This window comes from Triturus cristatus, chromosome 1_2 (assembly GCF_964204655.1).
Source record: "Triturus cristatus chromosome 1_2, aTriCri1.1, whole genome shotgun sequence".
Classification (NCBI taxonomy): Eukaryota; Metazoa; Chordata; class Amphibia; order Caudata; family Salamandridae; genus Triturus; species Triturus cristatus.
In genome coordinates, this window is record NC_140580.1 from 450,842,511 (window position 1) to 450,863,052 (window position 20,542).

A 20,542-nucleotide genomic window follows, 5' to 3' on the forward strand; every position below is an offset into this window, starting at 1 on the left:
CACTCGCTCCCCCACCCCTCTGCACATAGTAATTATTATAATGGTGTTCCTGCCGCAAACACTGTACCTTTGTAAATATATATCCATTACCTTAACAAAGGCTTTCCCCCCAAAAATATGCTCAAAACTATCGAAATTCATCTGGGTTAATAAACAGTCAAGAATCTCCTGGGACATTACGACCCCTACCATATGACAGAGGGGGCATTGGAGTCCCCAATATAGTGCATTACTAATGGTTATCTCAGGCCAAGAATATAACTGGACCAGAATGCTCTTGCACAGAAAAGAAGCAGGCATGGCAGCACCAACATCCCTAAAAACAGTCACAGCAGAATGTGTTCAAGCCTAAACCGCAATTTAACACTATGGCTACTACAATGTGTGCGTGGCAATAATTGCGAAGATAACAAGAACTGATCAAATTTAGTTGCCCAAATTCTCTTAGCTCATTAACCTGCTACTACAAATGACTTTTGATACAAAGCAATACATCAATTAAAATCCTTAAATCTTAAAGTATTGTGCGATCTATTCATAGAGCAAACCTCAAAGAGTGGCAGGCAACTACACCATTATACATATATCGGCTCCGCCTTGCAATGAAGTCCTGCTTCTCTACGTTTCTCGTGGAACTACCAGACTTTCAAGCACTTGACATGAAATACAGTCAAGTCGCTCAGTGATCATCACAAAACTACAATGTGATTAGTGATGCTAGATCCATGTGTTTGTGGGATGAGAAGGAGAGGAGTCAGGGACACGGGGGAACCTGTGCCTGTTAAGCTGTGGTGGTATTGCCGTATATACATACACAAAAAGTATAGTTTAACAGTTAATTATGTACCTACATAGACTTTACTACACGCACGCAGGCTTAAAAACAATGGGCCTTTATGTAGACCCATGTTGTCTGTGCTGATGAAACCCCATTGTGGATTTTAAACACATGGCCATGAGCATTCCCATTGTGGAAGAATACTGGCTGTGGAAGAATATTGGACTAACGTTATAGAGATAAAGATGACTGGTGATCTGCACCCCATCCCAAATACTTTTGGTAGTGTTATTTGCATACATTAGAAACCTAATGAAGTTCATGAGATTCATGGCTATTGCTTGCATGTTGTGTGCAATATCACTGGTATAATGCCCTAGGGGTATTTGAGTCCCATCTTCGCACCTTTTTAGCATGGGGACATGGATAAGTCTCCAAATCAAAGCGAGCAAGCATAGTGTATTTGGTCATGGAATCACACCGGAGAGATGGTTGCAGGGGGAGATTGTTGCTAGGGCAGATGGAAATGGATATCCTGTCAGTTGCAAACAAGTCCTCTCCAGACAGTGATTCAATGTAATGTAATGCTTGCTCAAGGATTCTAAGCATTAGAAATGATCAATCATTCACAAATGGCATTTGATATTAAGATGATAAAGAATTCCAAACAAAGCAACTCTAGAGGATACGAAGCAGAAAGGACAGAGGAGTGGATTTGACCCTCTGGAGGGCGATAAAAGGTTAAAAAAAATAAAGCCTGCTGAGAAACTACCCCCGCTTTAAATACCTGCACACGACTACCATTGATACTTTGTTTTGCCCTTTAAAAGGAATCCTAGAATGGTGTTTTCTGTCAGACGTAATGACAAGATGCTGCCTCGAGCAGTTTTGTAGTCCTCACTTTCATATTTGAAACATTTATGCTAAGTAAGATACAGGCACCTGGACAGAAAGTCTGATTTTTATGAATGCCATTACACCATAACAGAGTGCAAACTACCCTACTTACTCTTTAGATACTCAAAAGGAGGCTGTCATTGCAGATGTACCAAAGCTAAAAGTCAAGGATCAAATGAAGAGGCATGCAATTTCATGGTCAGCCAAGTGGCCAATGGGGACACACATTTTAATGTCCATTCTGCTCAGGACAAAATGGAGTATAACTGTTCAAGTTTGAACATGCTAGCAATTCAGATGCACTGAAACAGTTACCGTGCAGGGTCCTCAAACTGTGTCACAGCAACAGGTACAGCAACAGGTCCACCTTCATCGGGATCAAAATCATCAATTCCTTCATTGCTGAAACAAAATAAGTAGGTGTGTGAATACATTATCAAGGACAAATTTGTTCTGCAAAAGCTGCACAAACAGTTAACAAAACAAATCACATCAGGAATACAGCTATATCACTAACTTTAGTTATCCAGTATTGGTATCTTGCATAGATTCACATGCTTAGAATCATACTCGCCGACTCGAGGTGGGAGTCTCGCGGTACAATAAAACATACATAATAGTCATAAAAACAGTATACAATAGGCTACTATGGACAGTAAAGTCACTACATTAGACTTAGTCCTTTTGTAAAGAGAACCACATTTGGAACACAGCCAATCAGGCTGCAGCACCCTCTTAGAACCCTCAGATATTCGTAGCACAAGTGACAATAAAATGTACAGGTAATAAGGTAAGCCTCTCCAGAGAGGAGGGTGGGTCGCATGTGAATCTATGAAAGATACCAGTACTGGATAACTAAAGTTACAGGTAAGTAACTCATTTTCTGATCCAGTATTGGGGTATCTTTCATAGATTCACATACTTAGAATCAGAATAGTTAGTAGTAAAAAAATCCTTAGATGTATAGTGGATGGTGGGTATCATAAGAAAAATGGATACCTCGTTACACCAATACAGCGATGCAATATAACATTCTAACCCAAATAATGGGAAGCATTATAACATATGCAGAAATACATTTTATACACATATATACACATACATATACACACACGAAGCATAGTATGAAAAACAGAATAAACAATACACCATGCATATGTGAACATGTAATGAAATAATCACCTTCTTACAGAGGCTTACCTGACTTGAAAAGGTTTCGCAACACTGCTTGACCCACAGCTGATTCAGCCTCTGCTGCCAGATCCAGACAGTAATGCCGTGTAAAAGAGTGCACAGTTTTCCAGGTCGCAGCACGACAAATCTCTAAAGGCACTCCGGCAAAAAGAGCAGTAGATGAAGACACTGCCCTTGTGGAATGATCCTTGGGTTTCGCAGATAAACTATGTCCAGCTTTATTATGGCAAAATTGGATAGTTGATGCAATCCACCTTGCAATAGTGGATTTTGTAACTGCTGTTCCACCATAAGAAATAAACAATTGATCCGACTCCGATGGACACAGTACGTGAAATATAAAATTTCAGACATCTTTTAACATCCAAGGTATGCAAAGTCTTTCAGCAGAGGAAGAAGTTTTGGGAAGGAAAGAACGCAGTATAACCGGCTCATAACAATGGAATGTAGAGGGAACCTTTGGAATAAACGTTCTGAGGAGGACATAATCGTTGGTGAATTTCAAATAAGGTTGTTTGATAGTGAAAGCCTGGATTTCGCTAACACTCCTAGAAGAGGTGAGTGCTACTAAAAGTGCCGTTTTCCAAGAGGGGTATTTGAGGTCAGCCTTGTGAACAGACTCAAAAGGATGCTTTATGAGTTGTTGTAACACCAGATTAAGCCTCCATTCTGGAGGGGGGCTTTGACGGGTGGAAAAATTCTGAGCAGCCCTTTTAGAAATTGTTTGATCAAGCGATTAGAGCAAAGTGACGCAGCTCCTGCAGAAGGTCTGTAGGTTGAGATGGCCGCTAAATGCAACTTGACAGAAGTAAACATAAGACCAGACTTCAATAACTAAAGGAGATAAGGCAGAACTTTATCTGGAGAACATCGTACAGGATGTAAATCTGTCAGCATACCAGGCACAGAATCGTTTCCATTTCAAAGCACAAGTCTTAAAGGTAGAAGGAGCTCTTGCCCTAGCAAGAAGATCTCTACAATCTTGAGGTAGCTCTATCTCCTTGAATTTTGTGAATCCAGAAACCATGCATAAAGATGCAATTGAACAGGACGAGGATGAAGTATCTGGCCCTTGCTCATTGATAACAAGGTCGGAACTGCAGGAAGGCAGTATGGTCTGCGTTTGGACTGTAGGAGAAGCTCCGTAAACCAATGCCAACGTGGCCACAATGAGAATCGTGCAAAAAGGTGCAATTTTGAGCTTGCATAGAAGTCTTGGGATCAACTGAAAGGGGGGGAAATGCGTACGCAAAGATCCCCGTCCATCTCATCATGAAGGCGTTGCCCCACAAGCTCTTCTCTGGTTCCCAACTGGCAAAGAATGGGCACTTCCGATTGTCCTTGGAGGCAAAGACATCCAGATTGGGTTTGCCCCACATCTGAAATGTGTTCCACAACTGATTGATCCAACTCCCATTCGTGACAGGACTTCGAGGTCCTGCTCAGAGTGTCCGCTAAAGTGTTGTGAATCCCCAGCAAATGCACCACTTTGATCGTGATATTGTGAGAATGCCGCCATTCCCAAATGATTTATGCTTCTTCAGACAATGTGAGAACGGTTACCTCCTGGCTTGTTTACGTAGCGCATGAAGAACTGTTGACCCTTGAAGCCTTGGGAGAAAAGACTGCAACGCCAGGAAAATGGCTCGAAGTTGCAAGAAATGGATATGCATTTTCGCCATAGCAGCGGACCACCTTCCTCTTATGCAAAGATCCTGAAGGCGTTTACCCCACCCCTCTAGGGAGGCATCTGTAGTGAGGATTAAGTCCGGTACGGAAGGCAGAAAAGTGAGCCCGATTGAGATTCTTGGAGCGCAGCCACGAGAAAAAAAATTCTCGCATAACTGGAGTAATTTCCACTAGGTTGTCAAACGACCCCGAGATCTGCAGCCACTGACTGTCTAGTTCCTCATGAATCGGCCACATCCTTAGACGGAGACGGGTGTGAGGTACTAACAGAATTGCTGATAGTATTCCCAGGAATAATTTGATGATTCTCACAGAAGCGAACCTTCTTTTTAGGGGTTCTGATGCCAGATAAATGGGATGTGATTGCCTTTCTTTGAACAAGAATGCCTTGTCCCGGGTAGTATCAAACACGGTCCCTAGAAATTTAATTTCTTTGAGAAGGGCAAAGAACTGATTTTTGAATGTTCAGGGACAGCCCCAATATAATAGCTGTAGGCATGAGGACGTTGCTCGAGAAGCCTGCCGAAAGGAAGGAGCCTTTATTAGCCAATCGTCCAGATAAGGGAATAATTGTATGCCTTGAAGTCGGACGTGAGCCGCCACCGGAGTCAGGAAATTCGTAAAGACTCTCGGCGCTGAGTGTAGGCCGAAGGGGAGGACTTTGAATTGGAAATGAATTTCCAGGGTATGCCCAAATTTGAGAATATCCAAGACCCACTTGTCTGTGGTTAATCTTTTCCAATTGTTGAGATGTCAGGATACATTCGGAATCCTGTAAAAAAGGTGTGGCAGATCTGCTGCAGGTGCTAAGAAGTCGTCACTGCTTTCTAGCAGAATCCCTGCCTTGAGGTTGACGTCTTCTATTCTGCTGTGTAAGCGGCAGCTGGAGGGTTTCTGTAGGACTGCTGCTGTTGCTAATTATATCTTCCCCGATTGCCTTGGTTTTGGCATCTTTGATAGCCACCACAAAAAGGAATACGATCCTCTGCCCCTAGCTCCCCGAAAAGGAGTCTTCCGATATTGTAAGGTGCCAAGGGCTCTGGCAGGGTCATTATCTTTTTTGATGTCCTGCAAAGCCTCATCAATAAGTTTCCCGAATAACATATCACCATCAAATGGCATGTCCAAAACGTTAGTTTGGACCTCAGGGCGAAAGGTGGTAGATTTCAACCATCCCGGACGTCTAAGGACTGCTGCTCCGGCAAGTGGACGAAAGCCCAAGGAGGCTAGGTTCATAGAAATTTCAATTTCCGATGCAGCCCTTTCTCCTTCAAGAAGAATTTTCTTTGCCTCCTGCTTCTTGTCATCAGGTAGGAAATCAAGGTATGGAGAAATGTCAGACCATAGTTGGTGGGCATATCTACCTAGAATCGCCAAAGAGTTTGTAGAACTAACTGAAGCACCCGCCATGGTGGTGAAACTCTTACCAATGTTATCAAGGCGCCTCTCATCCTTATCCGGCGGTGCTGTCACAGGAATGGATGGATTCCGAGACTTACGCGGAGCCGCCTGGTCTAGGATGTCCAGACAGGCAAGCAGGAGCATTATCCGGTGCTTTTTACTTTATCGATTCTAGGGAGAATCGCAGGCACTGAAAATGGGAGCTTATTATTTTAGTCCCTTCTTCCCAGATATGATCTATTAGGACAGAAAGCACGGACCTCCTACTCTGGTACTTAAACTCGTAAAGGAAACAATCTGTTTGCTTCACAGATACAGGAAGATGAAACCTGGTTGCTGCCCTTTCCATAATTGCGTGAAAACCTCCAATATCTGCAGCAATCTGCAAAACCGTAGGCGTAGTAGGTTTTGTTGGAACAGGCGCTGTTGGTGGAAAGCGTGTAGATAATCCCTCAACATAGCAGTAAGATCTTGCATCAAGGCTATGGGCACCTGCACCATAGGTTCCTGCTGAAATGAAGCCTCTTGAGAACCCCGCAGAGACTCACAAGGCTCATAGTACTCTTCCTCATAGTCATCATTCTGATATTTGATCCAGAGTTTAGAAGGGTTACATGCTGGGCTAAACAGTCATAATCTGACTCTTCCAGATAGTGACTAGGAGGCAAGGGTGAAATATGAGAAACGTCCTGGTAGTAGTTTCTTGAAGATGAGAATGACGATAATTTTGATGTCATAACTGGCGTAATCTGTAAAGATGTAGGATTTTTATGTTTCAGCGTCAACGAGATATACACAGACGGTGAGCCAGTATCAGCCGAGATAGCCATAATAGAAGCTACCGCGTCAACGGAAAAACCATAGTCGATGTTGTCGTCGAAGCTAGTATTGTCGATGGTGGACCCGTCGATGAGTTGTATCGTCGTCGAAAGAGTCGATGGCATGTGTCCCCTCGACGACGAAGTAGGCATCGACGGCGATGATATAGTTGACTGTGCAGTCGGCGACGGGATTTTCTTCGTCGACGTTGAGGAATCACTCACCATCTGAGGAGATTTCATAGTCAGTGCTTTTTTCAACGTCAACGGGATCCCGACAACTCATTCTGAGACTTTCTGCTGTTTTGAGGCAGTTTTCACTGAAATCTTCATTTTTTCACCACTGAAGAGAATGAAAGCTTTTTTTTAGAGAGAGTGACCAGTCTCAAAGTGACGTTTCTTCAAGATCTTACTCGGTTGCTCAGGAGGGATCACCAGATCTATCCCTCTTTTTGGCCAGAGGGGTGGACGCCTGAGGACTCACTGCCATCATCTCCTGAAACATCAGATCGAGCCTTCAATTTTTCCAGCCAAACCAGCAATCTTCCTTCTCTGTCCTTCAAAGTTTTGGCAGGGAAGGTTCTACAAATCCTGCAGTCTTTAACCTTGTGTGCTGGGTAAAGACAAATACATTCCTTGTGGGGATCCTCAAAACGTAGTCTCTTCTTCCCACATGAGAAACAATGCAAAAACAAGCTTTTCTTTGATGAATCAGACATAGCTACTCACAAAGTTCAACCAAAGGTGAAGAAAAACCGAGCAGAGCTCAGGGAAGACTCCCTGTCACACAACGTGCGGTAGAAAATCTGAGGGTTTGCCTCTCTGTGGAGGGTTCTAAGAGGGTGCTGCAGTCTGATTGGCTGTGTTCCAAATTATTATTATTATTTTTTTTTTTTACAAGAAGACTAAGATAGGCTAATGTAGTGACTTTACTGTCCATAGTAGCCTATTGTAGAATGTTTTTATGACTATTATGTTGTATTGTACCATGAGACTCCCACCTCGTCAGCGGGGACGATTCTAAGCATGTGAATATATGAAACCTACCCCAATACTGGATAACCATTTTGCTTTGCAGCAGGGATCTTTTCTTGATTCACATGCTTTGCATTGACTGAAGAGGAATCCTTGGTCACCCTAAGAGGTTGGGCTAAAATGAGACTGAACTTCAATACTCTAGCCCATCTGTGACTCGGTTTGAATTTGTAAAGGATACAAATTACTGTCTTTTTAGGACTTTGTTCGTCCTTTTTAGGTAGTGCATTACTGCCCTACACACATCCAGTGTATACAGGGCTTTTTTAGCTCTTAGCTGAACTGATACACATGAAACGTTGATGGGACCTTTGAAGGGAAGAATGGATTGGTTCACAGGACTACTCTGACCGTGTGTATTTGCAGATAAAGCTCCTAGGTGGTTAGTACTTGCAGCTTGCTCACCCTGCGTTGCAATACTATCGCAATTATGAAAGATATAGTCAAGGTTAAGAACCTTCGTTCTGACTTGTAGAGTGGTTCAAAGAGATCCTTCATTACTCGTGTTAGCACCAAGTTGAAGGTCTCCATGGACGTTGGTGCTGATCCGATAGCTACTCTTAGCACCAGTTAACAAAAGGTTTCTAGACGAAGCAGTGAAGGAACATCTCTCTACAGGTCCTCTTGTGTAGGACACTATTGCTGCCAAGAGTACTTTAACAAGGCGTGGGTTAAGTGGTTTTCTAGGAGAAATGTTAGGCACCTTACCCCTATGGTATCCTATTGGACAGTTTTTTTCTCTGAACCACAGGCATATCCCCTGCATTTTGCAGCGTAGCGCTTTCTTGTACTTGGTCTTCAAGCTTCCTTTAGGATGTCCTTTGACCGCTTCAGGCGGTCTAGATGCCCAAAGTTTGCCCAGGATCAAATCTAGACAATTTACTTGGCGATGCACAAATGATAAATATTTACTGAACCCAGATTTCCCACGCGTGTGCAGTATAGTTTTACCAGTAAAACTATGCTTGTGCATGCGGTAGCCCTCACAATGTTGTTAGTCCTTTTCCATTTGTCTGCAAATTTAGTGGCCATCACGATGGAAAACGCGCTACCTAAATGACTGTGCGCTGCCACACAATGCTTTAGTTACAGCCTCATGTCCATTACAGTAAGGTGGGTCGCAAAAGTTTGCCTTTCTAAAAAGCGAGTCCTTGTTAAAATGTTTGAGAAGCACTGCAGCAGCAGGAAACTGCCAGGGCAATGGAGGAGTGGGGCTTAGTGAAATCTGACTCATCACCATCCGACATCTTTTTGATTTGTCAATTTGGCAACTGTTGACGTGACAGAAGTAAGAAATATGTTCTGCAATATCGGGCTAGGCAAGTGTCACAATGCAAAGTATGTACAGTTAAAGGTAGGCACTGAGTGAGACAGGGCTGACAACAGCCAATGCTGCAAACAAAGCCCATGGCATCCTCTAGTACTATGAAGAGATGGACTAGGTCAGATTTCAGCAAAGACTGAGCAAACACAATTTAGACAGGAAATCCACTGACTTTCTATTCCAATTCTGACTGTTAGGTCCTGCTTCATGGTCCATTTAATAAGTGCTTCCTCGATAGTGAGAGATATCCTCTGCAAAGACTACATTTATAGGCACTTTAAGAAAAATGTTTATTCCTGTAATCTCAATGCCACTTTGGATGGTGCACAGAACACCTGATGAACATCTTCTGAAAGAGGAATATTTAGGCATCAATTTAAGCAAACAAAAAATACCCGGTCTCTTGGGTCAATGGTGAGAAGGTACTTTGCTTTCTTTAAGCTTATGGGTAGGATGTAAGGGCAAGGCTTCTTAACCTGCAGACCCATGGTGGTCCCGTGCACCTATTCAGAGTGCCCTCAGACCCATAGGACCTCTAAATATTGAACTATTGACCAATTACTCAGCTCAAAATGCTTATGTAAAGAGGTTTTCTCCTATAAACACTTAACAAGCAAAACAAGGTCTACTGTATTGGCTCCCCAATGTTTTAATAAAATCAATAGAGAGGTTTTAAAAAATAAGCATTTAAAAAAAAAGTCAGAAACTAAATGCTGGTTCAGGACAGAGCATGTGTAGCCAGTTCACATTCAAACCCTCAAACCTGAACGAGCAATCAACCTCAGACTAAAAAATTCCGATGTGTGTATGATTTTCCAGTCAAACACATCTATACACTTAGTGTTTCAAGCCCTCGGTGCTCTATGCATTCATGCACACTGTCTAAAAAGCACCTACACTTCAGGTATGTGAATTGGGGCGTCTGCAGCTTTCAGTAGAGTTGCAATGCTCCATAGTAGGCAGCGGTATTCTGGCATTATGACCTGGTCATCTTTCTATTTTGCATTTGCTGTCTTTTCACCTTTTGACACTAAGACCCTGTATGTTGATCGTTTGTGTATATCAAGCTCGATTGCTGCCATGCACGAGACCATTCAATCCATTTACTACTGGTCTCACCACTTCTGCTGAGCGCTCTTTTTTAAACGATTGCCTACTGATACATTAATAATCCGTATTCTTGAGAAAATAAGCTCACCCAATAAATACACTTAGGTCTGTAATAGAAAAACTGGACTGGCTGGAGAATGCCATCAATACAGTAGTAGGTTTTAGAGTCCAGGAATAATCAAATCTCACACTGGCAGCTCTCCTGAGGCCGGTAGGCCAGTGTATTCACCAGGGAAATCAGTAGCACCCCCAATGCTGGACAACTCTTGCCAATTTACCAGAGAACTACAACTGCCCACACCAGTTCCCAAAAGACCTCGGAAGCTAGCAACAGCGATGCTACCCTGGTTAGTACGTCCGTATTTTACCTATAAATCTTCATCCCAAGTCCTGTCCCTATGTACTAAGAGAATGTTCCACCCCAAAAAGAGGGTGTTTCTGGCATCCATAACCAACTTGAAACGAAGGTCATACACTGGTTCACCAAGCACCTTGACTACCATCCTGCTTCTGCAAAGCAATTTCGTGGATTGGATGTGCAAAACATATTGCCAGATACAATCACTGTTAATTTTAGCAGTGCTACATGCACGTGTCACCTGCTCTCACGTATATGTGCAATTCATCAGCTGTAAGGAAGTGGGTTTGTTGCAGTACCCCCCCCCCCCCCCCCCCCCACACACACTTTTTGCCTGATAACTGATGCACTTTTCCTTGTTGTGCCCTGGGCTCCTGCCAATCAAGCGCCCAGGGCCTGTGTTCCTTTCCTAAAAACTGCTTAACAGCCAATACCCAATTGGCATCTCTGGTCCCATGTCAGCCCCTGGTAAATGGTACCCTAGATACCCAGGGCCTTGACCAGAGAAAGCCCCTAAGGGCAGCAGCACTTATTGTGCCACCCTTAGAGGCCCTGTACCCTGACACACACACACTGCCTATGCAGGCTGAGTGTCTTGGTGCAGAACAAAACAAAGTCGACATGGCACACATCCCTGTGTGCCATGCCCACAACACACTGCCCTGGCATACCTCAGTCACCCTATGCCAGTGGTGTAGGCACAGGTGCATGAGCCCTGTGCCTCTACAGTACCCAGGTCCATTCCTGGGCACTGCAAGTGCAGTGCTGCCATTAAGAGTATATGGTGCTGGGAGGTCGCCAACACCAACTCCACAGCACCATGATGGCTACACTGAAGACTGAAGTTTGGTATCAAACTTCTGAGCACAGTAAACCCACACTGAGGCCAGTGTGGGATTTACTGTAAGATCCACGACCGAGGGCATCATAGAGATGCCCCCTGAACCGAACGTACAATCCACGTCTTATCTGAGGGGCCGTCTACGCTGCCACGCAGCAGACATGTTGCTGGACCCCTGGGTAGAGCGCCAAATGCCGATAACTCACTTTTCTTCCATAGGGTAACATTGGCTGGTTTCACTTGAAAATTCTTCGAAGTGTGGAGTTTCTAAACTTTAAAATATACAAAAAAAAAAAAAAAAAAAAAAAATTTTTCAAAAACCCACAATCGCACTAACTGAAAACATAATTACTTACCGGTCTTAGATAGATGTCCCTGTGCTGAACGTAGGAGCCTAGCACTGGATTACATAAGGAACGAAAACACACTAACTTGAATTTTCGTCCATAGGAAATCATTGACTGTTTTTCTGTGAAAGGTCTTCCAAGTTTCGATTTTGCAATCTTAGTCGTTAAAAATCGCCTGTATAACCTAAACGCATTCCATCAACTGCTTACAGGTGGTACACTAGTGCTGGATCCAGGATCCAACACTGAGCTACAAAAAGTAAAAATAACCCCACTTACCTGCTAAGTGAATTTCCTCCTATAGGATAACATTGGTTATTTTATTAGAGAAAAAGTTTGTGTCAACTTTTAAAATACCAAAATATTGCTTAAAAATCACAACAGTAACTAAATCGTATTTACTCACCTGTTTCGAGGAACTGTCCCAGGACTGAATCTAGGATCCAGTCCTGGAGTTAGACAAATAATCCTAAAAGTAATCAATTGTATTTAACTGGAAATTCCCATTGAGCTCAATGTATTATTGTGTTGGAAATTGTGTTGCCTATTGCAGCAAACTAACTATTGCATTCAAAAGTCAATTGCCTATTGAAAGTATTTAACTAAAGCATCTCATTCTGAGAAAGTATATTTTGATACCTATTCTAAAATAAAACAACCATAATTTTTTTTATACACAAACCATTGGCCTAGAGTTCAGTTCTTGAGTGTGTGAGACCATTTGCTGACTGAGTGTGTACAACAAATGCTTTACACTGTCCTCTGATACTGCCTTACTGCTCGACCAAGTTACCACCTTAGAGAGTAAGGTTATATTTAACTTTAGCCTCAGCCAAACCTCTGGGGACTGTGGACTGTGCACACTGTACCTATTTGGGAACAGCATATACAGAGTCACTTTCTCACATCAGCTATTCCAACAGATTAGTACTCCCCACTGGATTTTTTTTTTATCATCAACTAATAGGCAGACTTTGAATTATGCTTTCAATCCTAGGTGCAGCAGTGCCTTAAGTACAGCTACTGCTCTCCAGAATCGGGTTTCCGCCTTGCAAGATGTCACAGATATTGACCAGACAACCATTCCCAGAACAATCCCAGATTCAAAGAGCTGATGTTATTTGCCGCAATGGACCTATAAACTGCTCACGTCTTATCACTGGTAATTTCGAATTTATTGAGATTAAAAACTGGAACATTGCTGGCTATGCATCTAGGGCAGAATGTAAAACATGGTCTTCCATTGTCGAAAGTTACAATATTGTATTGTTACAAGAGACTTGGAAAATGGATGAATGGAGAAGGGTGGGCGCGCAAAAGGTGGTCTTACTCTGGGTAAAACTATTAGTGAATTGTGAAGTCTCCCCGGTTTCCGTAGACAGCCGTGGCAATAGTACTAAACTGCAAAAACAGCTGCAAACTTTACTGATTTTAACAAATATATATTTTTCCTTCTAAAATATCACTAATGATAAAATGTTATTCGAGGTGGTAGAGTAGAAGTGCCCGAGAAGCAGGAATGTCATGCGTCTACTTAATCCTGTGTGAAGATTTCAACAGTCTGAAAGCTAGAACCTTTGATGGACACTTGCTGAGGGCTTTAAAACAACCTGCAGTAATTTTCTAACAAGTTTAGAGATGGAAGACTAGTCTTCGAGATGTATTTTGAACCTCTGATCTACAGTAGGACGGTCAATCCTTTAGTGGTGGGTGAGGATCTATTCTAGATGAAATATTCATCTCTAGACCACAACTTACTTTTGTAAATTGTGAAATGCTTAGTCCAAGCATAGGAGACCTTACTAGTCCCACCCTGTACCTCACTCTTTCTGGGAAGGCTAATTAAAGACAATCTCCAGATTTTTCTCACCTGCCTCACTGTTGAAGGTGATAGTGGTAGAGTCCTTCCCCATTCTTTGTAGGCAACTGAGAAATCTGCTTTTCGAACCAGCTATCGGACCCAACTCCCAGGAACCTTAAATGGTTTGATTCAACCTGTTCTTTGGCAAATGGCAATTCAAGACTCGCTCTGGGAACTGTACCAACAAACACCACTCATTAGGAGCTGTAAGGCACACAATGAACACTTTAACGAACAGGAAGAAAGCAATAGAGAAAGATTCTAGAGTTCATCATCGAAACCAACAGACAGAACAGCAAGATTTCTGGGAAACAGTCCAATTTATGGAATAGTAACAAACACGGCACACACATGTGGGAAAGTGCCCCTTTGACATGGTCACCCCCACTTTTTGCCTGGAAATCGATGTGATTGACTGAAAGTGCAATAGGTTCCAAATAACCAGGTCCCAAGTGCCAGAGCTCTTCCCCAAACACTGTACAATTGTTCCCACCAAACTGACAAAACCTTTAGCACCCTAGTAAATGTTACCCTGGTTGGTACCTAGGGCAGGAGGTACTAAAGACGGTCCCACAAGGGCTGCAGCACAAGTTGTGCCACCCCAAGGGACCCCTCACCAGGCACATGCAAGACTGCCAGAGCAGGCTTTGTATCTTTGTGCAGAGACAAGTGAAAACACATCACACATCCCTGTGCGCCAGGTCCCTAGCACTGCATATAATATATGTAAGTCACCCCTACAGCAGGCCTGACAGCCCTAAGGCATTGTGCTGAATATTACATACAAGGGCAAACCTGCATGAGCAGATATGCCCCTGCGCTGGTCAGTCCAGTCATGTGTTCCAGTTAGGCCTGGAGGAAAATGCTGCCATTTTACATACACAAGTCTTTTCTAAAGTTGCCTTCACTTTTGCACGATTTCTAACACACATGTACATCAGTGACAGTCTTGATTAGGTTATTGGAAACCGTACCTGCTTACAGAATAAGCTTTCCAAGAACACCACCATGCTACCTTGACACCACGTACAAGGTTTATATATACACGTTATGCAAACATGCTGGCTTTTTGTTCATATGGCGACAAGTCATCTATAACACAAACAATGGCAGCCTGATCAAGATCTCGGCCCAAGGCAAGGATCAAAGGTTTCCGGGTGTTGGCAAAGGAGCGTTTTGCGGTCATTGGCGAGGTCCCTACATGCCTAGGCCCAGCAAACCACGGATATCTCTACGAGGGTGTCCAGCTAGAGACCGGGACCTACATTCTTTCACTTCAGGTAACGGGGGTTGGATCATCCACTATGGGGATTCTTAGCAGAACGAACACGTCCTAAATGCTTCGGTTAGGGGACACCTAGTAGGAGTACGCCAGACTTCTATATTGTTTTATATGCTTGCATATATACCCATGGTTTCAGTATGATGGTGGAACTTTTTATTCTGTTCACTGTCCGAGGGGAGCACGAGGGACCGATCTAAAGGGATCGATATCGGTTACCACGATTCCGGGGGAGGGTGGCGGTAGCGATCAGGGTAGTCATATATTGTGGTTTCCAGAACCATTTGCGAACCGCCTAGGAGTAGGGGTGCTGATGGTGGCACTGAGCAAGCCGGCCTAAAGGACAAAAGTATAAGTGACCAGGAAAGCCATTTTAAAACATGTGCTGACCATTGGTAAAAACGAATTCCCCAGCTACATGATGGCATCACTGAAAAAAGGGGGTGTTTGGTATCAAACATCTTGGATTGGTAAACCCACACTGATGCCAGTGTTTGATTTATCAATACATGCACTCAGAGGGCACCTTATAGACGCCCCCTGAAAACCTACCAGCCTCTGGTGTGCTTGCTGACTGGTTTGCGTCAGCCTGCCACCAGAGACACTGTTCTGACCTGCTAGGGTGAGAGCCTTTGTTGCCAGGTGGACCAGAACAAAAGCCTGTCAAAGAAAAGGGTGAAACATCCACTCCCACAGGATGACCTGCTGATTAGCCTCCTTCGGCCAGTGAAAGCTTCTGTCTTTGTAAAGCAAATCTGGCTTCCCTCACAGGAGAGGAAGCCACCCCCCCATTCAGAGTTCACTTCGCACCTGGACAGGCAGGAAAATTAGCTAATAATGCAGGCTTACCACCTCCAAGCTACTACCCCCTCTAAGATGGGCTACTGTGAGGTGGACACCATTATTCAGAGGTAGCCATCTTTGGGATGGCATACTTAAGAATAGAGACAGGTTTATGGGTATATAAGGGGAGTAGTGACCCCAGGGGTCAGTGACTCATTGGCTACTACTCTACACTCTTCTGAATTCAGTGTTTAGGGGAGTCCCTGGCACCAGAGAAGCAGATCCCAACGACCTAAGAGGACACTGAAGACCTGCAAAAGCCAAGCAGAGAGAAGCATCAGCTGACCTGGTACCAACCCTGCCAGCTCCGTCGAAAACAGGGCCAAAATAGATAAGTCCTTCAGCGGGGTCACCAGAAACTTGGGGAGGACTGCCTGTCTTTGAAATATACTAAAGATCTCCTGTGAGCAATGGTCCAGTTCTAAAGAACGAGGCCTCCGGAACCACCAAAACCTGACACCCGAAACCACCACTGCATCTGTTGCCGCGGAACAGAGTTAAAGTGGGCCAACAAGGTTCCCCAGCCCTCCAGAACTAGAGCCAATCATGGTTTACCACCCCCCTGACTCCCTGTCGCCTGCAGCCTCTGCACGCATGACCCCTCAAACCACAACTGCTCCGGTAAGGAAAAACCCGACGCCTAAGGACACCTCTGCACCAGTTGCCTCTGTACCTTGGAGAAGAGGGTCCATCAATCCCAAGGCCTGAGCCCAGTTGCTGGTTCATCCTGACTAGCTTCCTAGCCAGAGTCTGCAGCCTCTTTTTGCAGTGACCGATCCCCATTTAAACAGATTGGTCTCCCGACGTGGATTTGCACCCTGCATCCAACTGCCCTCGTGCTGCTGGTGGTGTACTGTTGGTGCTGCCCTGGACCTTGCCCACCACTCACCTTAACTCCTGGAGATTGGTCCTGTAAGTCTATGTGCTCTACCAGTTTGAAAGGAATATGCTACTTACCAGTATGCATCTGTTCTTGGCATGTAGAGCTGCAGAGTTGTACACTTAGCATAGATCGCCATCTGGTGTTGGGCCCGGATGTTTGCAGTTTGTTTTTCTTCTTGGACAGTCTTTGGAAGTCACGAGTTTGGTGACTCCTCCTTCGGTCCGTACTGCGCATGGGCTTCGGCTCCATCCGCAGATTGTTTTTCGCCAACAGGGAAATGATGGAGCTTGGTAATCACAGTGAGAAACCCATATGTGTAGTATCTAAATAAGATGTACTGGAACGGATACAGGTAGCCGGGGAGGCGGGTGGGCGTGTACAACTCTGCAGCTCTACATGCCAAGAACAGATGCATACTGGTAAGTAGCATATTCCGTTCGAGGCATATGAGCTGCAGATTGTACACTTAGCATAGATTATATAGCAGTACCCAACCCTAGCGGCGACCACCGGTATCCGTTGCAGTGGTTTGAAATAGTGTCTTTAGTACAGCCTGGCCCACTCTAGCTTGCTGCTTGGAATGCACATCTACACAGTAATGTTTTGTGAAGGTGTGCAGTGTAGACCATGTGGCTGCTTTGCAGATGTCATCTAAGGGTATATTCCCTAGAAAGGCCATAGAAGCCCCTAACTTTCTTGTAGAATGGGCTTTAGGCGGAACAGATAATGTTCTTAGCTATCCCTGATTTAGAAATGGGGTTGCCTTTATGTGGTGAGAGAAGGAGACGAACAATTGTTTAGTCTTCCTGAAGGGTTGCGTTCTTTGTATGTAGTATAGCAAGGCCCTTTTTACATCGAGTGTGTGTAAGGCTCTTTCTGCAACAGATTGAGGTTGCGAGAAGAAGACAGGTAATTCCACCGATTGATTGAGATGGAAGGGGGAAATGACCTTGGGCAGGAACTTCGGATTTGTGCGAAGTATGACCTTGCTGTGATGTATTTGTATGAAGGGTTCTTGTATAGTGAACGCTTGTATTTCACCAACCCTTCTAAGGGAAGTGATAGCTACGAGAAAAGCTGTTTTCCAGGTGAGAAACTGTAGCTCGCATTTATGCATTGGTTCGAAGGGCGGACCCATTAGTCGTGTAAGAACTAAATTTAGGTTCCATACAGGGGAAGGTGGTGCCCTGGGAGGAATTACTCGTTTAAGGCCTTCCATGAAGGCTTTAATAGCGGGCACTCTGAAGAGAGATAAATGCTGTCTGTTTTGTAGATAAGCAGCGATCGCTGCTTGGTGTAGGCGTATGGATGAATATGCCAGGTTACACCTGTGAAGATGGAGCAGATAGCATATGATGTGCTGTATGGATGCATCTAAAGGGTTGATTGTATTGTTACGGCAGTAAATAACAAATCTTTTCCACTTTGCGGCATAACATGCTCTAGTGGTAGGACGTCTGGCTTCCATGATGATGTTCATGCAATCAGGGGGAAGGTTAAGGTATCCGAATTCTAGGATTTCAGGAGCCAGATCGCCAGGTTGAGCGGAGCTGGGTCCGGGTGCCTGATTTCTCCATGGTTCTGGGTTAGGAGGCATGGGGATAGGTGCAGTTTTTGATGTGGTACCACTGATAGTTGTAGTAGCGTGGTGTACCACGGCTGCCTGGCCCACGTCGGAGCTACCAGAATGAGTGTGAGGGAGTGCTGTTGTAGCTTCCTGACCACTAATGGAATTAGTGGGAGAGGTGGAAAGGCGTATGCAAATCTGCCTGACCAGTTCATCCATATCGCATTGCCCTTGGACAATGGGTGTGGGTATCTGGCGGCGAAGCTTGGGCATTTTTTGTTTTCGTGGGTGGCGAAGAGGTCTATCTGAGGATGCCCCCACTGTTGGAAGAATGGGTGAAGAACTTGCGGATGCAGTTCCCATTCGTGTAGTTGTTGCGTTTGTCTGCTGAGCAGATCTGCCATGGTGTTTGGTACGCCTGGAACGTGTTGTGCCAGGAGAAAGATGTTTTGGGGAATTGCCCATCTCCATATGCTCTGGGCTAAGCGGGAGAGCTGGGGAGAGTGTCTCCCCCCCCCCTGTTTTTGGATATAATACATTGCAGTCATGTGGTCTGTGCGAATGAGGACTGCTTTGCCCGAAATCTGTTTTTGGAAAGATTTTAGGGCTAGAAAGATCGCCAAGAGCTCCAGATGGTTGATGTGGAGCAATTTTTGCTGTGGCGTCCATAGACCTTGCATTGTGAGGTGTAGGAGGTGCGCTCCCCAGCCGGAGAGCGATGCGTCCGCTGTTAGAATCACCTGAGGAACCGGGTCCAGGAACGGCCGCCCTTTTGAAAGGTTTGTGGTGTTCCACCACTGCAGAGAGTGATGTGTGCGGCCGTCCACCAACACCAGATCCGTCAGCTGACCCTGGGCCTGGTTCCACTGTTGTGCTAGGCACTCTTGAAGTGGACGCATGTGTAGTCTTGCATGGGGCACTATAAAGATGCAAGACGCCATCATTCCTATGAGCTTCATGAACACTCTTGCTGGGAGAGAGTGTTGGGGAAGGAATGTTTTGCGTAAGGCTTGAATGCTTGTGATTCTGGCTGTGTTTGGATAGGCAATACCTTTGGAGGCGTCTATAGTGGCCCCGAGGTATTGCTTTGTGTGAGATGGTATGAGGTGGGACTTTTGGTAGTTCACCGTGAAGCCTAGCTGGTGGAGCAGTTGGATGGTGCTGTTTGTATGCTGCACGCATTGATGGTAAGACGCGGCTTTTATCAGCCAGTCGTCTAAGTAAGGGAAGACGTGAATGTGTTGACGTCTGAGGTGTGCTGCTACTACCGCTAGGCATTTGGTAAACACCCGTGGTGCGGTGGTGACCCCGAAGGGGAGAACCGTGAATTGGTAATGTTGTCCACCACGAACCTGAGGTATTTCCTGTGAGAGGGGTGTATTGGAATGTGAAAGTATGCGTCTTTCAGATCCAATGTTGTGAGAAAATCTCCCTGACAGAGGAGCGGGAGGATTTGTTGTAGGGTGACCATATGGAAATGGTCTGAATGTATGTAGGCATTTAGAGGCCGGAGGTCCGGAATGGGCCTGAGGGTCCCGTCTTTCTTTGGTATTAGGAAATATAGTGAGTAAACCCCTAGATTTTGCTGATTGATGGGGACCTGCTCTATAGCGTGTTTTTGGAGGAGGGAGAGTACCTCCTGTTTGAGCAGTGTGGAATGTTCTTGAGACATTGGGCGGTGCCTTGGTGGGATATTGGGTGGGGTAGATGTTAGCTCGAGACAGTACCCTGACCGAATGATTTGGGTCACCCATTTGTCCGATGTTATGGACTCCCATGCGTGGATAAAGTTTTGCGGTCTGCCCCCGACCGGAGTGGAATGGTCTGGGGGGAGCGGAGGGAAGTCATTGTGTGGGCGGGGTGGCAGAACGGGTGTTGTTAGTTTTGCCCCTGCCCTTATTGTTGTTGCCTCTGTAACCACCCCTTTGGTTGCCCTTTGAAAAGGTATTTTGAGGAGGGGATTTGTAAGAGGTAGAGGTGCTATCGGTGGAGAAGCCTCTGCCTGTGCCACGAAAGGAGGAGCGTCGAAAGGAACGTTTAGACGCTTGTGTTTGGAGTGCCCCCATAGACTTTGCTGTGTCTGTGTCCTTTTTCATCTTTCCAACGCTTCGTCTACCTTGGGCCCAAAGAGCGTTTGTTGGTCAAAGGGGTGATTGAGTATGGACGCCTGGACTTCAGGCTTAAACCCTGAGATCCTAAGCCAGGCATGGCGACGAAGCAGGACACTGGTATTTATGGCTCTAGAAGCAGTGTCGGCTGCATTGATTCCTTGTCTGGTGGTGGGGCTTCTCCTGAGGACTGGGAGTTAGCCCGC

At 45.0% G+C, this 20,542-nt stretch overlaps 1 protein-coding gene across 2 annotated transcripts in view; it reads right to left on the bottom strand.

Moving 5' to 3' along the window:
• The window catches only part of LOC146867480 (uncharacterized), a 125,171-nt gene that overhangs the window by 54,780 nt on the left and 49,849 nt on the right, over positions 1-20,542 (bottom strand). For both annotated transcript variants that reach the window (XM_085606168.1, XM_085606167.1), the window contains one exon: positions 1,991-2,077. In XM_085606168.1, the coding sequence (XP_085462294.1) occupies positions 1,991-2,077 (87 nt within the window). The remainder of the gene's footprint in view (positions 1-1,990; positions 2,078-20,542) is intronic.